This window comes from Dendropsophus ebraccatus, chromosome 2 (assembly GCF_027789765.1).
Source record: "Dendropsophus ebraccatus isolate aDenEbr1 chromosome 2, aDenEbr1.pat, whole genome shotgun sequence".
Taxonomy (NCBI): domain Eukaryota; kingdom Metazoa; phylum Chordata; class Amphibia; order Anura; family Hylidae; genus Dendropsophus; species Dendropsophus ebraccatus.
This window is the reverse complement of record NC_091455.1, coordinates 66,724,563-66,748,459: the sequence shown is the minus strand read 5'-3', so window position 1 is coordinate 66,748,459 and position 23,897 is coordinate 66,724,563. Positions and strand designations below refer to the sequence as shown.

The 23,897-nt window shown below is 44.7% G+C and overlaps 1 protein-coding gene across 1 annotated transcript; it reads left to right on the top strand.

Moving 5' to 3' along the window:
* The first annotated feature begins 4,412 nt into the window (after window positions 1–4,412).
* On the top strand, window positions 4,413–22,272 carry RIOK3 (RIO kinase 3). Its single transcript, XM_069957696.1, has 13 exons — window positions 4,413–4,729; window positions 7,594–7,715; window positions 8,030–8,175; window positions 8,268–8,375; window positions 9,272–9,381; window positions 11,128–11,271; window positions 11,356–11,483; window positions 11,647–11,829; window positions 18,515–18,674; window positions 18,912–18,992; window positions 19,114–19,203; window positions 21,042–21,149; window positions 21,497–22,272. Exons 1-13 carry the CDS (start codon window positions 4,691–4,693, stop codon window positions 21,602–21,604), a joined length of 1,527 nt encoding a protein of 508 aa, XP_069813797.1. The 5' UTR covers window positions 4,413–4,690; the 3' UTR covers window positions 21,605–22,272.
* The last annotated feature ends 1,625 nt before the right edge of the window (window positions 22,273–23,897 follow it).

The following is a 23,897-nucleotide window of genomic DNA, read 5'->3' as shown; positions in this document are numbered from 1 at the left end:
TGCCAGATGATCAGCTGGATGGCTCTGCTGGATGGATCTTTTTGAAAGATTTTGCTGGGATGGAAACTTTGGCCATTTTATACATTTAGCTGAAACCACTAGGCAGCCACCACTCAACATACATGATAACGTGTTGTACAGGGACCAAAGGGAACAGACGTAAAAAATTTGAAGGGTGAATCAGAATTTTAAGTATTTATGAACATATTACACAGCATTATTAGTTATTCCCTCCAGTTAAAGTAATAAATATTAAATGAGTCATAAGTAATAAACATTAAACTGAAATAAAGAGGTTATCCCAAGATTTAAAGTTGTTTCTAATCCATGGATGCCGGCCATTGGGAATGGAGCCCGTCGCACATGCAAGTCTCGCACTCCATTCATTCTCTATAATACATGGAAGTATTACTGTATAGGTTGGTAAGTACAGCAAACCATCCACTTGCTCATTCTTCAGCGCGGAGAGAGGAGGTGTGCGAGCCTCCCATAGACTCCCATTATGACATAGGGGCTGGTGGGATTTCCGCCAGTTTTGCTCCCTGTGCATGGAGCCTTACAGGGGTATTACACCCCAGCTAACATAGTTATACTTGCATCCATGTTACATATTTTTGCAAATACATTCATTTAACAAACACCTTCTCCTGATATGTCTGCTCTTTTCCTCCTATCATTTACGGTTTGTTGTCTAGGTCAGTGCTTCCCAACCTTTTCCACCTCTGGGCACCCCTTGGGAAAGAAAATTTCCTCGGGGCACCCCTACTAAATAATGTTCTACAAAGTAAGAAAACCGTCATACATTGACTCACAGGTGACGTCTTCTTTGATCTGAGGAGTCACTTTCCCTTTTCCTCTCCATCCGCCATGATGATTTCTTCCAGCTACTTTTCATCTCTTCAGAACCTGCGAGACAAACAATTTAGGCTCCGCACATTTCTAGCAACTTCCTATCCTTTCTCCCTCCTGTCGGCTCCCAAAGTAACTGCGCTGTTTGGTGTCATGTGCAGTAAAGCGACTAGGAATGTGGGATGCCCCCTGTATGTAGGATCCCCTGCTGTGCCCCCTGTATGTAGGATCCCCTGCTGTGATGAACTAATAATGCCCCCAGAGGTGCCCCCATGAACTAATAATGCCCCAAGAGGTGCCCCCATGAACTAATAATGCCCCCAGAGGTGCCCCCATGAACTAATAATGCCCCCAGAGGTGCCCCTTATGAACTAATAATGCCCCCAGAGGTGCCCCCATGAACTAATAATGCCCCCAGAGGTGTCCCCATGAACTAATAATGCCCCCAGAGGTGCCCCCATGAACTAATAATTCCCCCAGAGGTGCCCCCATGAACTAATAATGCCCCCCAGAAGTGGCCCCATATACTAATAATGCCCCCAGAGGTGCCCCCATGAACTAATAATGCCCCCAGAGGTGCCCCCATATACTAATAATGCCCCAGGGGTGGCCTCCATATACTAATAATGCCCCCAGAGGTGCCCCCATGAGCTAATAATACCCCCAGAGGTGCCCCCATGAACTAATAATGCCCCCAGAGGTGTCCCCATGAACTAATAATGCCCCCAGAGGTGCCCCCATATACTAATAATGCCCCCAGAGGTGCCCCCATATACTAATAATGCCCCCAGAGGTACCCCCATATACTAATTATTCCCACAGAGGTGCCCCCATATACTAATAATGCCCACAGAGGTGCCCCCATGAACTAATAATGCCCCCAGAGGTGCCCCCATATACTAATAATGCCCCCAGAGGTGCCCCCATGAACTAATAATGCCCCCAGAGGTGCCCCCATATACTAATAATGCCCCCAGAGGTGCACCCATGAACTAATAATGCCCCCAGAGGTGCCCCCATATACTAATAATGCCCCCAGAGGTGCCCCCATATACTAATAATGCCCACAGAGGTGCACCCATGAACTAATAATGCCCCCAGAGGTGCCCCCATATGCTAATAATGCCTCCAGAGGTGCCCCCATATACTAATAATGCCCCCAGAGGTGCCCCCATATGCTAATAATGCCTCCAGAGGTGCCCCCATGAACTAATAATGCCCCCAGAGGTGCCCCTATATACTAATAATGCCCCCAGAGGTGCCCCCATATACTAATAATGCCCCCAGAGGTGCCCCCATATACTAATAATGCCCCCAGAGGTGCCCCCCATGAACTAATAATGCCCCCTGCTCTGCCCCTTAAAAAAAAACAACATCATACTCACCTAATCCGCGCTGTGTGGCTGCAGGCAGCAGCTCTTCCTCCTCTTCAAGCTCCATCTTGCGAGCCGCGGGGACGGGACTTCCGGCAGCCGTGATGACGTCACATCATTACGCCTGCCGGAGAGGTCACGTCCCGGCCTCCCATAGGCTGCTGGCATGAAGTGCCGGCGGCCTATGGGAGTCAATATAGGAGCAGGACGCTGACACTTCCTGCTCCTATATTCTGCTTACTTTAATGTTCTGCCCGCTCATAGTGCGGGCGAAACATGAAAGTGATCCGTGCATCCCGAGAAGCTGCGCGGCCGCAGCTTCTCGGGATGCTTAAAGAGACAGCGCACATTTCCCACCGGGATCATGCGGCACCCCTGGCGGGTTCTCCGCTGGTCTAGGTTACTGACCACCACTCTGCTCTAAAAGCAGTGGTCTGGCTGGTGTATATATAGGTATAATATACATATTTATACATATTATATAGTATATATACACTATGGGGGACATTTATCAATGAAAAAATGCATATTTTTCGGCGGAAAATGGCCAGATGAGTATAAATTCCACGGAGCGATAATCGGCCGAATCGAAGCGATAATCGGCTGAATCGGGGCGATTCAGCTGATTATCGCTCCGTGGAATAGAGAGAACATGGAATAGAGATGATCATGTCATCGGCTGATTGTTCATTTAGGTTCAGACCTAAAATCATCGTTCGCCACCAGCGCATCGCTACAGTGGAATAGCGGCGCGTGGCGGCGACCGACTATTACAGCAGCCCCATACATTACCTGTCTGGGCTGCAGGTCTTCTCCTTCTCCCGATCCCGCGCGCAGCAGCTTCGGAACGGGGCTGTCTGAGCTGACAGACCGTTTAGCTAATAACTGTCCGGAACCACTGCGGCCAGTGATTGGCTGAGCGGTCTGTCAGTTCAGACAGCCCCGCTCCGAAGCTGCTGCTATGCGGGACCGGGAGGAAGAAGGAGAAGACCTGCAGGTAATGTATGAAACAAGGGCTGCAAGGACATCGGTAACGATGTCCCTGCAGCCCTCGCTTAATGATCATCGGGCTGTGGAATAGGCCCAGTAAACGAGCTCGTTTACATCGTTGATCGGACCCTGCTCGGCCCGTGGAATAAGACCCTTCGAGTCCGCTCAATATTTCAATGTGTTTCATCAATGTGGCGTAGGTTTCCTGGCGCGTGAACTCGCCCGCACGGGATTTATGTAGAAGCAGTCCGCCTATACATAAATCAGCGTACTGTCGGAGCTGCAGGGACATTTTTGAGTCCGGCGCAGAAAACGCCGGACTTAATAAATGTCCCCCTATCTCTATACATCTACATTATAGCTATCTATCTATATCAGATAGACCACTGCTTTTAGAGCAGAGTGGTGGTTGGTAACCTGGACAACAAACTGTAAACAATAGGAGGAAAAGAGTGGACATATCTGGAGAAGGCGTTTGTTAAGTGAATTTATTTGCAAAAATATTTAACATGACAGGTCCTACAAGTATAACTATATTAGCTGAGGTGGTTATACCCCTGTAATGTATAATCCAAACACACACACACATTATATATATATATATATATATATATATATATATTTTTTTTTTTTTTTTTTTTTTTGTAGGGCATGTCCAGACATGTTCGCCTCTCTACAACAGAAAGAATGAGGTCACATATTGTCTATTACAACTATGTGTCACCAACAAACCAGCTTGTTGGGATTCACTAAGTGACAGGACAACGTCAGCACTGTTTCCTATCAGCAGTGTCCATAGTAACGCCCTGTACCCTGTCCCTGAAAGTCTTCTATCTAGTAGCAGAATAACAGCGGACTATCCCAGATTGACGTCACACGAAGATGCGGTCACTAGAGGTCACATCTGCGCGGCAGCCATTTTATTGAAGCCTCACATTACTTTGAGTATGTCCTTCCAAAAACAAAATTTTGAACGATATTATTATTGGTAACTTTGATTAAATATACTAATACAAAGGCCCTTAACGGATAAGTACATCATTCCTCCGGCAGTTGTGTATGAAGACTACTATAGGAGACATTATTAATACACAGAGTTTCCCTCTAGCAGCTGAAGTTGAGATTCTTGAGCGATGAGAGAATGTTACGTCACTCAGAATTGACAGTCACGTGTGCCGGTTGAGGGGCGGAGCTTCGTTCTGTACTTCCCAGCAGACACCGTGCTAGTTGGTAATACCCCGGCAGCAGCAGCAGAGGCTGATCCTTACAGAGCTGACACTCGAGCTGTTCCGTGTCTGAGCTGATACGTCCCGGTATCGTTCGTGATCTATAGAGCGATCCGTGTACATCCGTGCTATCCTATTACAGCAGGCCGCGGCTTCCTGACAGCTCCGGGTCACGTACATCCAGCAGCGTCTAATATCTGTATACTGGACAGCCCTCTCCTCCCCAGCGCCAGCCCAAGCCTGAATGATAAGATGGAGCAAGTGGGGATCCTAACACCCGAAGCCCGGCCGGTAAGTGTGCTGCTGTGCTATCCCGGGAGCTGTGCCCATATATGGGCAGGCCGCATGGGCCGCACCGCATAGACGCCTGTTCACACCCGCAGCGTTTAGAAGCCGATTCCATGAATGTCCGTGCACATAACTCACCCTGGCTTGTCACATTGGACAACTCTCTCCATCCTTGTCCCCAAACCTGTGGTGGCAGAACTACAACTCCCAGCATGCCCTTTGCTGTCAGGTCTTAGTGGGAGTTGTGCCATTATTGTAGTGATACAGCAGGATGATGGCTCCTAAGGACTGCCACATTGGTTGTCACCCGGCTTCAGCCTTGTATTCATCATGGTGCCCATCCAGTATAGACCTAGGTGACCTGACACCGCTCCAGAATCACCTGTCTGAACAGTCCCCTAATCCATGTAGCGTTCCTCGGGTATCCTATAGGAGATCTGCCCCGCACTGATCCTGGGACTGGCTGTGATAACCTCGGCCATATTTCCCAGTGATCTCTGCCGAGTGCTGTGTCATGCCGCCCCCTCCCCATCCCTCTTTACTGACGGCTTACTGACACTTCACCTCCATTGCCAGGTTTATTCTGGGAAAAGGATTATAGGTTCTTACATCTAGGCTGTGTTCACACTATGCTGCAATGGATCTACAGCAGATCCCCATTGTATGACATAACTGTCAGTGTTTGATAGTTATTTGCGTAGAGAGCTGTCAATCACTGGGTAGGACCGCCCACTTTTTGAATGAGCAGAGATTTACGTGAATTGACATTATACAGACCCCATCCACCTGTGGGTTTAATGCTGGCCATGGTGTTTATTTATATATATATATATATATATATATATATATATATATATATATATATATATATATATAAATTTGTCTGTACTAAGGCTGAGTGGTATAGCACTATAATGAAACCTAGATGATTGTTGGGAGTTAAAGCCCACCTGGCATCTTACCCGCATGTGGCAGGTGGGAGAATAGAGTGGTTGGGCACCGCTGCTCTATATCACATAGTCTGTGGGCAATGTCTTTATAATAGGGATAGTAGTATCCATTGGTTTCTCATGGCTGCTGCTGTTAGATGTATATAATGATATCAGGGGAAATACTATAATAATATAAGGTATACTAATAGGTAGTAGTAATATAAGGTATACTAATAGGTAGTAGTATCTCATGGCTGCCGCTGTTAGATGTATATAATGTTTCAGTATAATGATATCAGGGGATGTACTATAATATTAGGTTGGTATATTAATAGGTAGTAGTATCTCATGGCTGCCGCTGTTAGATGTATATAATGATATCAGGGGATATACTATAATAATCCTAGGTAGGTATACTTATAGGTAGTAGTATCTCATGGCTGCCGCTGTTAGATGTGTATATAATGTTTCAGTATAATGATATCAGGGGAAATACTATAATATTTTGGATCACTCAGCCCTTCCCTATACCCACATGCCTTCTGAACCCTGGAATATAGCGTATGATGTCACACCGCAGCCTGCGGTCAGAGTGGGAGGGGCGGAACCCTGGAATATAGCGTATGATGTCACACCGCAGCCTGCGGTCACAGTGGGAGGGGCGGAACCCTGGAATATAGCGTATGATGTCACACCGCAGCCTGCGGTCACAGTGGGAGGGGCGGAACCCTGGAATATAGTGTATGATGTCACACCGCAGCCTGCGGTCAGAGTGGGAGGGGCGGTTACACAAATCCCATACTAGTCACACTCTCTCTGGGCAATCCCCATGTATCACTCCCTGGTTATTATAGACGTATGAGGCATTGCTTTCTATGTACATATTGCACAATTACAGAGGACTTTGGTCTGCGGTGAATATAGCTGCTTTTTAGTAATCCATTGAGTCATCTTTATGGCAGGGGTTCTAATGTAATAGCCACCATTATGCTATCTGCACTCCTGACAACACTTGTGCTGTGTTCTAGTGACTTGTTTCTTATTAAAGTACAGTATATTGGTCCAAAAAACCATCCACATCAGATAACAATACATTCATCTAGTCCAAATGAAAGCAGGTTGATTTCTGTGACTACTAATGACTTCTTGCATCCATGTGGCTCCGCGTGATGGTAGTGAGCAAGTAACACAGAACAGGAAGAGTTGTCAGAGGGGAAGAGGAGCACAGCATTTGGCCACATAACATCCTGCGTTATAAAATAGAATCTCTTCACACATGTTGTGGTCTCTTATATATTTTTTATTCTGATAGAGAACTTTTTTTTACTAGTAAAAGCTGACTTTATGCTTGATCTTTATGCTGGTTCCGTTATGGCTCAGCAGCACTGTAACTTTTTCATGGGATATCGGGTGTTTATTCTCCAGCTGCTCTTTGACAGTAATTTTAATCTTATTCTTTCTTTTACTGTTAAGATAAAGAAAGTGGCCATATACCCTCAATAACTTGGTTATCTCTTCCCATACACAGAAAGGGGAGTGGGGTAAACTGTGGCTTATCTTTCTGAGAACAAAGTGGTCAGGCACTTTCCACCACGCCTGACCCTTATGTCCACCAATATCATCTGTTGGGGGAGTGTTGGGAGACCCCATACACTTCATACTGACGGCCAAAGCAGGCGGTGGCTTTAGCCATCAGAAGAACGAGGTATATAGAGACTTTTTTCAGGGTATTTCAGTATTCCCCTTCCTTTGGCTCTCTCAACTGTTCCAAAGCTACATTTCCCATAAGCTACTGGGAACACAAGGTTAGGAGGTCAATTTCACAGTCCTAAATATTTAAAGATGAGCGTCCTTGTAGACAGTACAGTTCTGTAATGAAGCTGTGGACTTGATGCATCTTATTGTGTCTATAAACCACATTATTCTCCCTTACAGAGCCCATGGGGTTTACCTGCAAAACCTGTGCAGCAGTGCTCTCTGGCCGAAGTCATGAGCGAGGAGCTCGCCAGAGAAATACAGCTGGAAGAAGAAAGCCATTTGTTCCCCCCGGAAGTAACGTAAGTCACACATTCAGTCTCTACAAGTAATACAGTCTTTAAAATAGTCTCAGGGACAGTGTATGAATGTAAATGGGAACTTAAAGGCCGGATAACCCTATAAAAGCATAGATGGGTAATACAACCTAACTAGAAAACTGAGCCAAAGAAACCTTGAAATTACAACTATTGAATAATTTTAGGAACAGAGCTGGGGTGGTGACGAAATAGAATGTGCCTAGGTGTCATAGACAGGCAGTAGCTATATATCTAATACTAAGGAGAAGAATAAGGAGAGTGTTGTGCTGGTTACTAAAGCATTGGTCACGCTGCAGATCTGAGGATGGACCGTTCCTGACTGCAGACAACATTGATACGTCCAGTGATGAAGTGCTGGCCCAGATGCTGCAGATGCAGTTTGATAAGGAATATGATGCTCAGCTAAGAAGAGAGGAGAAGAAGTTCAATGGTGACAGTAAAGGTGAGGAGTAAGGAGACAACTGGTTGTGCAGACAGAGATGGATAAATGGCACAGACAGCTAGAACAATGATCCTTTCTGATGTTCGTTCTAGTTTCAATATCTTTTGAGAACTACAGAAAGGTGCACCCATGTGAAGATAGTGAGAGCTCAGAAGATGAAGTGGATTGGCAGGACACCCGCCATGACCCATACAAAGCTGGTAAGGGGAATGTATACAGTTCTCCATAAATCATAACTAGAGGCATTTTTTTACTCTGAAAGGGTGGGTTCACACTGAGGAATTCTCACGGATAAATTCCGCGGAATTCCGTCGCCTGTACGCGCTCACGGACGCGCGCCTTTTCGCCGGCTCCATAGACCCCATTCTATGGGCCGGCTGCTTCCGCATTCCGCCGAAAGAATTGATACGTCAGTTCTTTCGGCGGAATCAACCGGCCCATAGAATGGTGTCTATGGAGCCGGCGGAAAGGCGCACATCCATGAGCGCGTACAGCCGACGAAATTCCGCTAAATGTATCTGAGAGAATTTCTGAGTGTGAACTCACCCAAAATGCAGCCTTTGTGCACAGATGAATGTAACCTATGTGTAGGGAGACCTCCTGTGTCGGTGATTGGGGATGTTAGCTTTGATCTTGCTCAGTGTTTGTACATGTAGGGGATGAATGGCTCGTTCTCCTGTTTCCATTGTGATAAACATGTACCCTCAGCCAAGCATACTTTGGGTATGTCCTGTAATACCAGGCGTAAGGCTCTATTACACGGAACGATTATTGGCCATTAAGGCCGACAATTGTCCTGTGTAATAGAAGGCAACGATCAGCCAACATGAATGTCGGCTGATCATTGCTGTTGTTTGTCTTTCAACATGTTGAAAGACAAATGACAAATATAGCAGCGACCTGCTGCCGTCACTCCGTGGAATAGGAGCGGCGACAGTAGACCGCCACTATCCTCTATGGGCTGCCTGGACGATCAAGCACTTACCCGCTCTGTCGCCCCGTGTTATAGGGGCTTTATCCTGTAGCTACTGGGATCTTTTGTCAGAAAACTGAATGTAAAATTGGGAGAAACTTTAATAAATTTTTTTGTCTATAGATAAGCCCACCACAACACCAAAGAGAGGATTCATAGGAAAAGGGAAAGACATAACAACAAAACATGATGAAGTGGTTTGTGGCAGGAAGAACACTGCTCGCATGGAAAATGTAAGTAGAGAAGCTTTGTCAATGCCGTAAATAGTTGTTGGAAATCTCTACTGAATAGTTTTGGTCTTCTGAAATGTAATTACTGATGCTCGCACTGCAATAACTAGCCAATAGGCAAAGACATATCACGAGATAGAGAGATGGGAGGATACAGAGTGAGAGGAGTCCAAGTGTCTGTGAAAGAGATTACTGTATTTCCCTTTTTACAATTTGTTACCCAATTAAAAAAAAAAAATAAGTAGTTAAAGATTTTCTAACGTTTAACTTCTACACAGCAAGAAAGGGAAAGAGGTTCACATCTCAGTATAGTAGGGAGAGCATAGGTGAACGGCAGCTCACAAAGACTTGAATTAGTGTAAAAGCTAAATCTGCGATTTTAATCTTGTTTTAAAGCCACAGTCTTTTTTTTTTTTTTTTTTTTTTAATTTAATTTTATTTATTTTTTAATTTCAGCTGAATTGGGAAGAGGGAAAACAATAAATGCATCTCATAAGTCGTTATTATACATGCAGTAAATGACTTGGTGAAGGAGAACACTTCCTCTATGCTATCAGCGTTTTGTTTTAAATGGGCACTGGGGCCCATCGGCGTTATATACCTTCAAAATCTAAATCAACGGGATGTGATAGAAATCATGTTTGCAATTGGCATATTTATTTTTTTTTTTTTTTGTTATCATGCTTTAAAACAAAGCTATACTTACTTGTATTTAGGTCCAGCTTTATAGTCTTGAGCTGGTTGAAAAAAAAAGACACTAAAGACAGGAAGTCCAGGTCATCTGCACTCTCACAGAGAGAAGGCAGTCATGTGATTGTTGGACACTCTGTAGTGGCCGGGACTTCCTGCAATTGGTCTTAAAGGGGTTGTCCGGCGATAAAAAATTATTCACAGAATAACACACATTACAAAGTTATACAACTTTGTAATGTATGTTATGTCTGTGAATGGCCCCCTTCCCCGTGTTTCCCCCCCACCCACGCTAGACCCGGAAGTGTGGTGCATTATACTCACCGCATCTCGTGTCGTCCACGGTCTCCGATCGTCAGCAGTGACGTCTTCTTCGGGAGGCCGGCGGATCTTCCCGAGTGCCGGCAACCCTCTGCAGCGTCATCCGAAGCTCAGCCGCGATTGGCTGAGCATAACTGTGCTCAGCCAATCGCGGCTGATGACGCGGCCACGTCATCAGCTGCTCAGCCGCGATTGGCTGAGCACAGTTATGCTCAGCCAATCGCGGCTGAGCTTCGGATGACGCTGCAGAGGGCGGCCGGCACTCGGGAAGATCCATGGCCTCCCGAAGAAGACGTCACTGCTGAGGATCGGAGACCGTGGTCGGCACGTGACAGGTAATGTATAGCGCACCACACTTCCGGGTACACGGGTGGGGGTGGTGGGACACGGGGAAGGGGGCCATTCACAGACATAACATACATTACAAAGTTGTATAACTTTGTAATGTGTGTTATTCTGTGAATAATTTTTTATCGCCGGACAACCCCTTTAATTTTTTTTTAACCAGCACAAGATTATAGAGCTGCCTTCAGGAGACTGGAACAGGATACAAGTAAGTATAGCTTTGGTTTGAAGCATAATAGCTAAAGAAAAAAAAACAATGAATGTAAATTGCAAACTTGCTTTATATCACATCTACTGTTGATTTAGAATTTGAAAGTTATAGTGACAGGTACCGTTTAATGCTGCAGTTCTGATATCTGCTTGGAGACCTAACTTAATCTGTCTTTTTTCTAGTTTGCACCAGAGTTCCAGGTTGGAGATGGGATTGGAATGGACTTAAAATTGTCCAACCAAGTTTTTAATGTATTGAAGCAACACTCCATATCTGAGCAGCGCAAGAGCGCCAGACTGCATGACAAGAAGGAAGTGTCTACTGCTGTAAGTTGGCTTGTCTTCTCCTTCGGACTGGTGGTCATTCTTTTATTGCTGCTTTCTTGCGTAACCGTATGATGTTTGCTGCAGGAGAAAGTGGTGGACCCCAAGACCAGACTGCTGTTATACAAGATGGTAAATGCCGGGGTTCTGGAAACTATCAATGGCTGTGTGAGCACTGGGAAAGAGTCTGTTGTTTTTCATGCAAATGGAGGAAGGTATGTTGTAGTTCTGAAAACATGTAGATTAATATGGAATAGTACAGCCTTTGGGGGAAGTGTCTGATGGGGAGGATGGTAGACTAGATGGTGTTTTGTATGAATATACCCTTGGACTAGGGTTTTTATCTTTTATAAGATTTGTTTCTGTTTCTTTATTCAGTATGGAAGATCAAGAAGTCCCTCCTGAATGTGCCATTAAGGTGTTCAAGACCACCTTAAATGAGTTTAAGAATAGGGATAAATACATAAAGGATGACTACAGGTTCAAGGATCGCTTCAGCAAGCTCAATCCACGTAAAATCATTCGCATGTGGGCAGAAAAGGAAAAGCATAACCTGAAGAGGTAAGTCAATCTATAAACCTATAGACCTTGTTCACACTTGTGTTGCTGGTAGGAAATAGAAGGACATTGTGGTTTTCTGAGAAAAAGCTTTGATGGCCAGAAGGGAGGGGCTTAAAGTGACACTGTCGCCCCCTTTTTGCATTATGACTTCTCTACACAGGTGTAAAGAGTACATTTTGCAGTTTTCATACCTTATTTTATATCATACGTCATGGTGCTTGTTCCAATAAAAAGTGATCTTTTATCATCTGCAGATTGTGCTACCTGGGCGGGGCTTTGCGACCGCAGCGCCACTTAGCCCCACCCACATCTCTAACGTAGCCCCACCCCTCAGTGAGTTCATCACTGCATAGGCCTGCCCCCTCAGTGACAATTGAAAGGGCTGGCCTAAAGGTCTAGGCCCCACCCCCACTAGGTTGGCCCACACCAATGGCCGCGGAGGGGGCCTATGTGCCTAAGTGGTGTGCCCTGGAGCCCCGCCCAGATAGCACAATCCGCAGAGGATAAAAGATCACTTTTTACTGGAACAAGCACCGTGATGTAGGATATAAAATAAGGTATAAAAACTGCACAATTTACCCTTTGCACCTGTGTAGAGAAGTCATAATGCAAAAAGGGGGGGGACAGTGTCACTTTAAGCCAGTGGGGCTGAGCTGCTATACTGGACACAGCCATACATACAGAGTGCCTTGTAAATACATTCCCTTATCAATATAGTGCGCTGCACTATAGAAATTGTTCCCTGTGAGTATGTTTTCGTTCACTCTGGAATGCTTAGACACTCAAAAATCGTAATAAGTGAGTTCTCAGAAAGCTTTTTTTTTTTTTTTATTTAAATTTTATTGAAAGGTATCTCTGGCATATACAGAAGATTTGCATCTTAAGCAATGTACAATCAACAGATTGGGAAACATCAGGCAAATATTACATAACAGAGCTGAGAGCAAAATACAAGTAATACAGAGATATAAGAACCAGTGCAGTACAACAGTACAGTATGCAAAGCAAACGAAAACAAAAAGAAACCATGGGAAGCCATGAGACTCTTGCACTGGCCCTTTTATGCACTGGTATTAATGACTATGCTTTAAAACTATGTTTTTTAACATTAGTACTTAGCGCGGCACGGCATCTTCTTTATTTAAGCCATGAGACTCGTAGCATGCGAAGTATGGATCTATCACTCAGGAGTTAGGGTAGGCAAATCTGACTCTGAAATAGTTGTTAGGGGGGATTGGCACCAAAAGTCCCATACCTTTTCAAATTTGGAGGGACATTTCCTATGTATATAAATTCTACTTTCATAGGACAAGGTGGTATTCAGTACGGAGATCCACATAGATTTAGACAGGGGTCCCCTATCCATCGAAGGGCAGTGGCCTTACGGACCAAGAATAGAGTTTCTTCGTCCCCTGTAACACGCTGAATTTCCACATGGTGGGGCTATTAAAGAATTATCTTATGGGCCCATACTACTTTGCTCAGAGCACCAAATAGGCACACCGTGGGGCAGGGCCGGACTGGGACTTAAAATCAGCCCTGGCAATCAAACCCCAGCAGCCCACATACTGCTTCAATTCTGCTTTATTTAGCCATGTCCCCACTACTCCCTTATACATGTGAACCCACCACCAGCACCTAAAAATAATGATATAACATAATCTGCTGCGGATTTGATGTGGCATATTTATGCATTCATTTCAACTGATTAAATCAGAAGCATCAAATCCGCATTGGATTAGGTATGAACGTGCCCTTAAAGGGAACCTGTGGGGTCTATTCCAGGTACACAGCTGTAGATCCCAGCGTACAGATCAGGGACTGGATCTTTAGTCCATTGTAAACCTCTATAATCATTCTTTTCATTACCAGCTGAAGTGTCAGAGAGGTGGAGCCACAGCAGCACCTTCTGCCCCGCCCCTGCCTGCTCTGACTGATGGACGCATAGGGTGCTGCTGCTGCTGCGGCTGCTGTTGTGAAACTTTAGTTGGAAATGAAAAGGACAATTATATAAGTTTACACTGGACTAAAGGTCCTGTCAGTGATATCTCCTCACACCTGTCTGCTGAGATCTACAGCTCTAGACCTGGTACGGACCTCACAGATTCCCTTTATAGGAGAAAAACATGGCCACCTTCTTCCAGAAACAGCGCCAGACTCTTCTTCAGTTTGTGTGAGGTATTGCAGCTCAGTTCCATTTAAGTGAATGGAGCCAAGTTGTAAAACCACACACAGTCTGAGGACAGGGTGGCGCTGTTTTTGGACAAAAGTTACTATATTTTTTAAATCCCTTTTATCCTCACTAAATCTGCACTCCATATAATGGCGGTATAAGTAGTAAGGTTTAATTATCATAATGTGTCTGCTAGTTGTGATCTCATGTGTAATCAAAGCTACATAATAAGCTGCTAGATAGCCATTTCCTACTGGATATCTATCTATCTATCTATCTATCTATCTATCTATCTATCTATCTATCTATCTATCTATCTAATCGCCCCAGGACAAATTTTAGCATATATAATGGTAACATAGGTAAGAATTTCCTGTGCATGATAATACTGTCATAGTTAATAACACCAGTAAGCAAATATTATCCCCATACTGTACACATTACTGCCACACTGTTACTAAGCAAACCTACCAATATTCCAATACTACCAGTATATAAGTAACAAATAATACCACCTCACCATGAGCCATTACCACCACATAATGACTAATACCGCTACACTGTGACTGAATATAATCCACTATATAAAACACTAATATTACCAATAATACGAGTAATACCATCACACCATGCCCACTACTCTCACCATACAGTGACTGGACAATACCACTATACCATCACACCATGCCCACTACTCTCACCATACAGTGACTGGACAATACCACTATACCATCACACCATGCCCACTACTCTCACCATACAGTGACTGGACAATACCACTATACCATCACACCATGCCCACTACCCTCACCATACAGTGACTGGACAATACCACTATACTGGCACCAAATAACAGCCACTATATAAAGACCAATATTCTCCCAGAACACAGGTGTCACACTCTGTCCCTCCAGCTGTTACAGAACTACAAATCCCATCATGGCTGGACAGCTAAAGCATGATGAGAATTGTAGTTTTGCAACACCTGGAGGGCCGAAGTGTGACACCCCTGATACTGAGGCAGATCCCAGCTGTATAAATGTTCTGAAGACCTTATAAGGGACCATTTACACAGAAAGATTAGCTGCCAAAGATTTGAAGCCAAAGCCAAAAACAGACTATAAACAGACATCAGGTCATAAAGGAAAGCCTGAGATTTTTCCTCTTTTTAAATCCATTCTTGGCTTTGGCTTCAAATCTTTGGCAGATAATCTGTCAGATAATCTTTCTGTGTAAACGGACCCTTAGTGATTATAGTGCAATTACATCCTGTCACTCACAGTAGGCGTCTTCTCTGCATGAAGAGACGTCCACTTTTCCTTTTCTTCTCCATCTGGCTCCGGCCATCATGAAGGCTTCTCTGGCCATGACTCCTCTCCACGGGATCTGTCAGACAGACATTTTAGGCTTCTTGCTCCAGCAACATCCTCATCTATACATCCCCCCCAAATAGAATAGCCCCCCCCCACGGTACTTCCCCCCCCCATATAGAATAGGCCCCTCTGCATCCCCGCATATAGAATAGCCCCCCTGTGCATTTCCCCATATAGAATAGCCCCCCTGCATCCCTCCATATAGAATAGCCCCCCCTGTCCATCCCTCATATAGAATAGCCCCCCTGCATCCCCTCATATAGAATAGCCCCCCTCCTGTACATCCCCCCCATATAAAATAGCCCCCCTGTACATTCCCCCATATAGAATAGTTCCCCCGTGCATCCCCCCATATAGAATAGCCCCCCTCCTGCATACACCCATATAGAATAGCCCCCTCCTGTACATTACCCCCATATAAAATAGCCCCCCCTGCATCCCCCCATATAGAATAGCCCCCCTGCATCCCCCTCCCATATAGAATAGCCCCCCTGCATCCCCCTCCAATATAGAATAGCCCCCCCTGTCCATCCCCCTCCCATATAGAATAGCCCCCCTGCATCCCCCTCCAATATAGAATAGCCCCCCCCTGTCCATCCCCCTCCCATATAGAATAGCCCCCCCTGTCCATCCCCCTCCCATATAGAATAGCCCCCTGTGCATTCCCCCATATAGAATAGCCCCCCCCCGTCCATCACCCATATAGAATAGCCCCCCTGCATCCCCCTCCAATATAGAATAGCCCCCCCTGTCCATCCCCCTCCCATATAGAATAGCCCCCCTGCATCCCCCTCCAATATAGAATAGCCCCCCCTGTCCATCCCCCTCCCATATAGAATAGCCCCCCCTGTCCATCCCCCTCCCATATAGAATAGCCCCCTGTGCATTCCCCCATATAGAATAGCCCCCCCCCGTCCATCACCCATATAGAATAGCCCCCCTGCATCCCCCTCCAATATAGAATAGCCCCCCCCTGTCCATCCCCCTCCCATATAGAATAGCCCCCTGTGCATTCCCCCATATGGAATAGCCCCCCCCCCCCGTCCATCACCCATATAGAATAGCCCCCCTGCATCCCCCTCCAATATAGAATAGCCGCCCCTGTCCATCCCCCTCCCATATAGAATAGCCCCCTGTGCATTCCCCCATATAGAATAGCCCCCCCCCCCGTCCATCACCCATATAGAATAGCCCCCTCTGTCCATCCCCCAGTATAGAATAGCCCCCTGCATCCCCCTCCCATATAGAATAGCCCCCCCCGTCCATCACCCATATAGAATAGCCCCCTGCATTCCCCTCCCATATAGAATAGCCCCCCCCCGTCCATCCCCCAGTATAGAATAGCCCCCTTCATCCCCCTCCCATATAGAATAGCCCCCTCTGTCCATCCCCCAGTATAGAATAGCCCCCTTCATCCCCCTCCCATATAGAATAGCCCCCTCTGTCCATCCCCCAGTATAGAATAGCCCCCTTCATCCCCCTCCCATATAGAATAGCCCCCTCTGTCCATCCCCCAGTATAGAATAGCCCCCTGCATCCCCCTCCAATATAGAACAGCCCCCCCCATGGCCAGCCACATATGAAGGGGTTAAAAAACAAAAAAAACAAACAAACATTCTCACCTCACCTCGTTCCCAGCAGCTTCTTCCTCGGCTGGATCTTCCGTCCACGGCGGCGGCGGCTCTCCTCTCTCTTCTCCAGGTCCTCAGCGGCGCGTCAGGGAAGTGACGTCACCGCTGGGGGCCTGGTGTAGGTGGCTGCAGACGTGCCTGCGCGCGGCACGTCTGCGGCTCTCGGCACTTGGGGGAAGACACACCACCGCAGCCCCCTTCCGCCACCGCAGCCCTCTCATCTGGACCCGGCTGGCCCGCTCCTGATGTGCTCCGCCAATCAACGAGGGGCCGCTGCGGCCCCACGTTGATTGGATTGGAGGAGCACGTCAGCAGCGGGCCGCAGCGGTGATTTTTTTTATTTATTTATTTTTTTCATTATGCGGCCCACGGACTGGTAATCTGGCCAGCCCAGCGGGCATTTGCCCGCCTTGCCAGATTACCAGTCCGGGCCTGCCGTGGGGTCAAAAGGATCATGCATAGAACTCAGAAAGCATCTTTTTTTTTTTTCCAACAATTTTTTTTGAATTTTCAATAAAACAACAAAAGGACATACACAAAAAATACAGAAAACACAGTAGAGAATCTGGAAAATGCTCATACCTCTAATCATATGGAAACTAATCTAACCAGGAACACATTGATATTACAAAAATCTCTCTGTACCATAGTTGTACAATATATAACAATGGCTGCAACACAATTTAGGGAATGATGTACCCTCAAGAAGCCAAATTAGTGCTGACCAACCTTGTTAAAGGTCTAGACCAGCGCTTCTCAAACTTTTTTTTACTGGAGCCTCACCCAACAGACCAAGGCAATGCCTGGGCCTCACCAGACTGACCAAGAAGGTGCCTGGGCCTCACTATATGTGGTGAAAGTCCATTTAAAAGCTGAAAACAATACTAGGGCTCCTTTCACCCATCTACCAAGCTCTATATACTAATAAAGCAAGTACTAAATAAATGAATAACGTTGCTAAAATTGAGATTTCTGCAAACAGCAAAAGGACTGTGCAGATCATAGTTACCTTGTGAAAACTGTCTCCCCAGCTCAGCCTCACCAACAGCCAGGGGGCGCCTCACAGTTTGAGAAGCACTGGTCTAGACTACGATATTTGCAAGGCATCCAGAGTACCTTTTAGCATTCCCGTGCAGTACCATTTCGTCATTCGGAACGGGCAAACAATAGCACAAATTTCCCTAGCGTCACAATGTGTAAGAATAAAAGGTCTCCACTTCTTGAAGAACATGACATACGAATATTTGTGTTGTTCAGTGTCAACCTTATCCACCCTTAAGAAAAACTTTAACTGTGACACCACCATGTCTATATCTGGTCTATTAGGTAGCAACCAGTTAGTGAACTCAGAAAGTGTCTTTAAACATATTTGCTGTAGAGCTGGTGGAAAATTACTTATTTTTTCAAGATAGAAAAATCTGGAGCAGACATGCATTTACTGCACTGCAATGTGTTATTGGTGTGACTTCATGTAATTCATGCTATGTACTTATTTTTTTAAAACACAGAATGGAAAAGGCTGGAATTCCCTGCCCTGAAGTTGTGATGTTAAAGAAGCATGTTCTGGTCATGTCCTTTATTGGAAAGGATCAGATCCCTGCTTCCACATTGAAAGAAGCAAAACTTAGTTTGGAGGACTCCAAAGCTGCTTATTACCAGGTTCTTGCTGTAAGTAACCAGTTTCTTTTTGTTTGTTTTTTTTTTACTGAAGTTTTGTTATACTTTATTTTTTTTAACTGGTTTTAGTTTATTGAGAATATAAACTAGTACATAAATAAATCTAGTGCTACAGTAGAATAATGTAATGCGACATCTTCCAATGCACAGCAATATTCAGTAACACTTTATATACAATAAGTATGAGAGAGCTAAGTCTTCAAGCTGTTTATTTTTCTACTTTTAAAGATGATGAAGCAGCTCTACGAGAAGTGCAACCTTGTACACGCCGATCTGAGTGAATATAACATGTTATGGCACGATGGAAAGGTAACACTTTGGTTACTTATGTTACATGTTCTGCCCATGAACCTTAATCTAGTAATAGCCCTAATGACGTCCTTTGGGGAAAAAATATATTCTATGATATAAACTTGGTTTCTCTTTCTAGGTGTGGCTTATTGATGTGAGTCAGTCTGTGGAGCCCACTCATCCTCATGGGCTGGAGTTTCTATACAGAGACTGTAGGAATGTTTCTCAGGTAAGTAAAGGCTAAAATAGATATGGACTGACAGATTGGCATATATAGAAAATGCATTGTAATTTCCATCATATTTTTTAGGCGGCACTCCCACAATCTTTTTTTTTTTTTTTTTTATTCACGAGCCTAGTTATTGATAGATAGATATACCTTTTTAATAGTTCCTTTCTATCTGATAATTTCTGGAATCCTTTCCTTTAGTTGAGTCATGTGCACTCATGATGGCCTAGGCAACCTTGTTGAGCCTGTCCACATTGACAAGAGATTGTTGCATTAGTGTAGTTGTGGGTAGCGACGTTTCAGTAGCATTACAGGAGTGTGCATGAATAATATATAAGTGGAGTACTGGTCTCTTAGGGTAGGGCACAACATTCGGCAGAGAAATTGTTCAGAACGACATGTGAGAGTTTGTCCCCTCACCCTTCTTTGAAATGTAAGTCTCACACTCACGGTGGAGCACAGTAGACGTCAAAGGGCCAACTCTCATCCAGTTTTCTGTACACAAGTGGCCGGCAGTCGGCCTTCTGACGTTTACTGTGCTCCACCGGAAGTGTAAAACTTACATTGCAAGGAAGGGTGAGCTGACAAACTCTCACATGTTCTGATCTATCTCGCTTGATGACACCCCTTAAAAATAGTTTTGTTTCTGTGCTCTCAATGGGGTCACCAACTCAGCCAGAACTTTCTATATGATGAAGCTGCATTGTCTGTCATACACAAGCTCCCAAGTTACTCATGTGATTTTACAGCTCCTGACACGCAGGTTTAAATCGACTCTGTACCCACAATCTGTCCCCCCCCCCCCCCCAAACCACTTGTACCTTCAGATAGCTGCTTTTAATCCAAGATCTGTCCTGGGGTCCGTTCAGCAGGGGATGCAGTTATTGTCATAAAAATACCTCTTAATCCGGCAGCGCTGTGTCTAACGGCCGGGGCTTACATTTGTATATGCATTAGGCTGGCACAACCTCTCTGTCCTTCCTTTCCACCCTCCTCAACATTTACTGCTGTTTGAGCTTTGCACAGGTGTATTAACGATCCAGCCCATGTTCATTATACAAACAGGTGGGGAATAGGAAGCAATCTGCCTGGAGCATTCCTAATGCTGAGGAGGGTGGGGAGGAGGGACAGAGAGGGTGTGCCAGCCTAATGCATATACAAATGTAAGCCCCGGCCATTAGACACAGCGCTGCTGGATTAAAAGTTATTTTTATGACAATAACTGCATCCCCTGCTGAACGGACCCCAGGACAGATCTTGGATTAAAAGCAGCTATCCGAAGGTACAAGTGGTTTGGGGGAGTCAGATTGTGGGTACAGAGTCGCTTTAATGGGTTTGACAGATCAGCCTCCTTTATTGAGTAATTATAGTCTTAGGTTTTTGTTTTTTTTAAAGATGTATAGAAATAAAGATTTTCATTGTCTTCCCGCCAGGCAGGGATGGTATTGGTTCTAGCTGCCCATGTGATGCTGTGCTGACCCATCATAGGATTGAGAGCAGATTTTTGCAGAGACTATTTGAGAGACTATTGCATATAGTATCAGTACTCACTGAAACAGCAATGAACCCACATCTTAGATGCAGCCGACTACTGCAAGTTATTTGGCTGAATTTTATTCTCAGTAATAAGCCTTTTTGCTCTGAACCCAAGTCATGTTAGACATGCACAGTAATGCATCTAGACATCTCAAAAATATTGCTATATAATTTAGGTTGAATTTCAGTATAGTGTACATTATAAGTAAAGTCAATAAGGAATGAATAATAGTACACATTAAAAAGGTCTTCCACATGTGAGACTAGATAGTGTGTTGACCATTTTTCTTTCTTCTCAATAGTTCTTCCAGAAATGTGGTGTTTCAGAGACGCCCAATGAACGTGAGCTTTTTAATATGGTGTCTGGACTAAATATTGCATCTGACAATCAAGCAGACTTCATGGCAGAGGTAAATGATCTAACAATTCCAGCCATACTACTGTAGAGATTAGCATTTAGTGAGCAGGAGATACATGCTTCCATTGGAATTGTACCCTGATGTTTATGAGGCTGAGACCATGATCTAGTATTTTATTGAATGTAACACTGTCTTGTCCAAAAGGTACTGGAGAAAAATCTGTTTCTGCCATGTAAAATGACTTGGGAATATACCAGCTCCTATGCAGCTCAGTTTACTACAAGGTATAAGCTGGGTATTTGGAGACATTTTGGAGACTAAAAAGAAATTTTGTGCTACGTCAGGCAGTAACTATACCTGTATAGTGTCCTCTTATAACTTTGCCTTTATCTCTCTAGATTGAAGCTCTGGAGAAAGCAAATGAAGATCACGTCCAGAATCATGGAAAGAAGATTTCAATGTTCCAGAAAGATGATGATGGCCCTCCACGAATTTTTGATGAATAACCCCAATGCTATATTTGCATTGAATAAAAGCAAAAAAAAAAAAGTTAAAGGAGAAATCGCCGGCTGTTTTCCTACAGCAGTAATGCAGCGGTTATCTTCCCTGCTCCAATGCAGGTTGGAAGAGCTGAACCAGATCAATGGGCACCCTACAGAACAAACCTCCCGATAATGTTTTTAACTTGTGTCTTGAACACAAAGTGAGACAGAGATGGCGCAAACAGCTGAAAGTGCTGGATATTTTTAAAGTTTAGATAAATGCTTGACTCCTATACTTCTTATTGCGGTGCTGTTTGATGTAGAAGTAAAGGGATCAATAGATTGCTTTGTGTTAGGGTGGCTCGCAAAAAGCGTCTTCTTCATCTCTTTATCGATAGCAGATCATGCAAACTAAAATGGACGACATTAAGTGAAACAGTCTTGTACTCATGACACGGACTAGATGTCCACCAGGTGACATGACTTAGGAACATATCTAGCTACATTGAATGCATTAATTATATTATGTGACCTGTAATGTGTAGAATCAGGTGGCAGTCTGTTATAAATGGCTTATTACAATTATACTTAATATCATATAGTAGTCTAGTAAATGCTTAAATCATTGTGTGGAGTATTTTCGATACAGCGCCTTTAATGAAATGAGTGATAAATAAAAACCTTATAGACTATGATGTTTCCTGTTTTGTTTTTCTGTATGACTAAAGGTCCTTTTACCAAGGAAACTCATTTGTTGGCTCATTTTATGTGATCGTTTAAGTCATCATTGGTTGGGTGCATGTCCTCCTGGCTCAGCATGCTGATCCTCGGGCTGTGTAAAAGGGTCTCAAGTGCTGTGTTGTGGGAATTCACTTTAATAGGAGACTGATAAGCTGTCACAAAGACTGCTGTTGTTGAGCAGTGTGATGTCTTACATATTGCAGTTGATCAATGGGGTCCTGAAGGCATCCATCCCTGAGTTCTGTAGGAATTGAGTATTGTGTTTTAGTCCCTTTATTTCAAATATTAAAAGGGGTATTCAGTGTTAAAATAACTCATCCGCTATCCACAAGGATAGGGGATAAATGGCAGATCATGATAGGGGCCCAAAAGCTAGGAACTCTTGTGGTCTCCAGAACACAAACCTGAATTTTCGTTATGAATGAAGTGGCAGGTCAAGCATGTGGGCTACTGCTGTATTCATTGTCTATGGAAAGCAATGAGTAAAACATTGGCCCTTTGGCCCTTCCCACATACACAAATCTGATAACTCTGAATACTAATTTAAGATTCTATAGTGAGTGGGTCCATTTAATCTTTTCAAAAGTCAGGGGTTGTCTTATATGCCGGGTGTCGTCTTATAGGGCGGACCTGGACTGGAAAATCTGCGGTCGCTGCATATGGTGGGGGAGCTCAAAGACTGCCTCAATCTTTCCGTATAGGGAGACCGTATGATAAGCAAGCTGCGGGCGTCAGCGGTATGACAAACACGCACCTGTCACCTGTCTGGCCCGTCCTTGTATCCTATCAGTATTACTGCACCTCCATCTCTGCCTTTCAGATCTTGCTGACTGATGTTTTGTATTAAAGCGACTCTGTACCCACAATCTGACCCCCCCCAAACCACTTGTACCTTCAGATAGCTGCTTTTAATCAAAGATCTGTCCTGCGGTCCGTTCGGCAGGTGATGCAGTTATTGTCCTAAAAAACAACTTTTAAACTTGCAGCCTTTGCCAAACGGGAGTATCTGTGCCCTAACTTTGACCCACCCCTCTGTCCCTCCTCCCCACCCTCTTCATCATTAGGAATGCCACTGGAACATTTTCTACATGCTGAACATTGCCCAGGTGCCTTAACGATCCAGCCCATGTTCAGTATTCACACAGCTGATGAATAGGAGACAATCTGCCTGGAGCATTCCTAATAATGAGGAGCGCAGGGAGTAGGGACAGAGAGGTTGTGCCAGCCTAATGCATACACAATCTAGGCCACGCGCGTTTGGCACAGGCTGTAAGTTTAAAAGTTGCTTTTTAGGACAATAATTGCATCACCTGCCGAATGGACCCCAGGACAGATCTTGGATTAAAAGCAGCTATCTGAAGGTACAAGCGGTTTGAGTGGGTAAGCTTGGGGGTACAGAGTCGCTTTAATTTTTACTTGGTGTGCGTTGGAAGAAGGGTAGTCTTCTACGGAGAATATATCCCAAATTCTGTATTTTAACTGGAAAAGGTGGGAGTTGTGTTATACGCCCAAAATACGGTGTATATACAAACCTGCTGACTTTCTGGTGGTCGTTTGCCGCCTCTTACTGGTGTCA

What these genes read in the sequence shown, in the direction of transcription:
- RIOK3 (XM_069957696.1), top strand. Translation starts at nt 4,691, where the DNA reads ATGGAGCAAGTGGGGATCCTAACACCCGAAGCCCGGCCG. An exon ending in GAAAAGCATAACCTGAAGAG is followed by an intron (nt 11,830 to 18,514) that starts GTAAGTCAATCT and finishes TTTAAAACACAG; the next exon opens with AATGGAAAAGGCTGGAATTC. An exon ending in CTTATTACCAGGTTCTTGCT is followed by an intron (nt 18,675 to 18,911) that starts GTAAGTAACCAG and finishes CTACTTTTAAAG; the next exon opens with ATGATGAAGCAGCTCTACGA.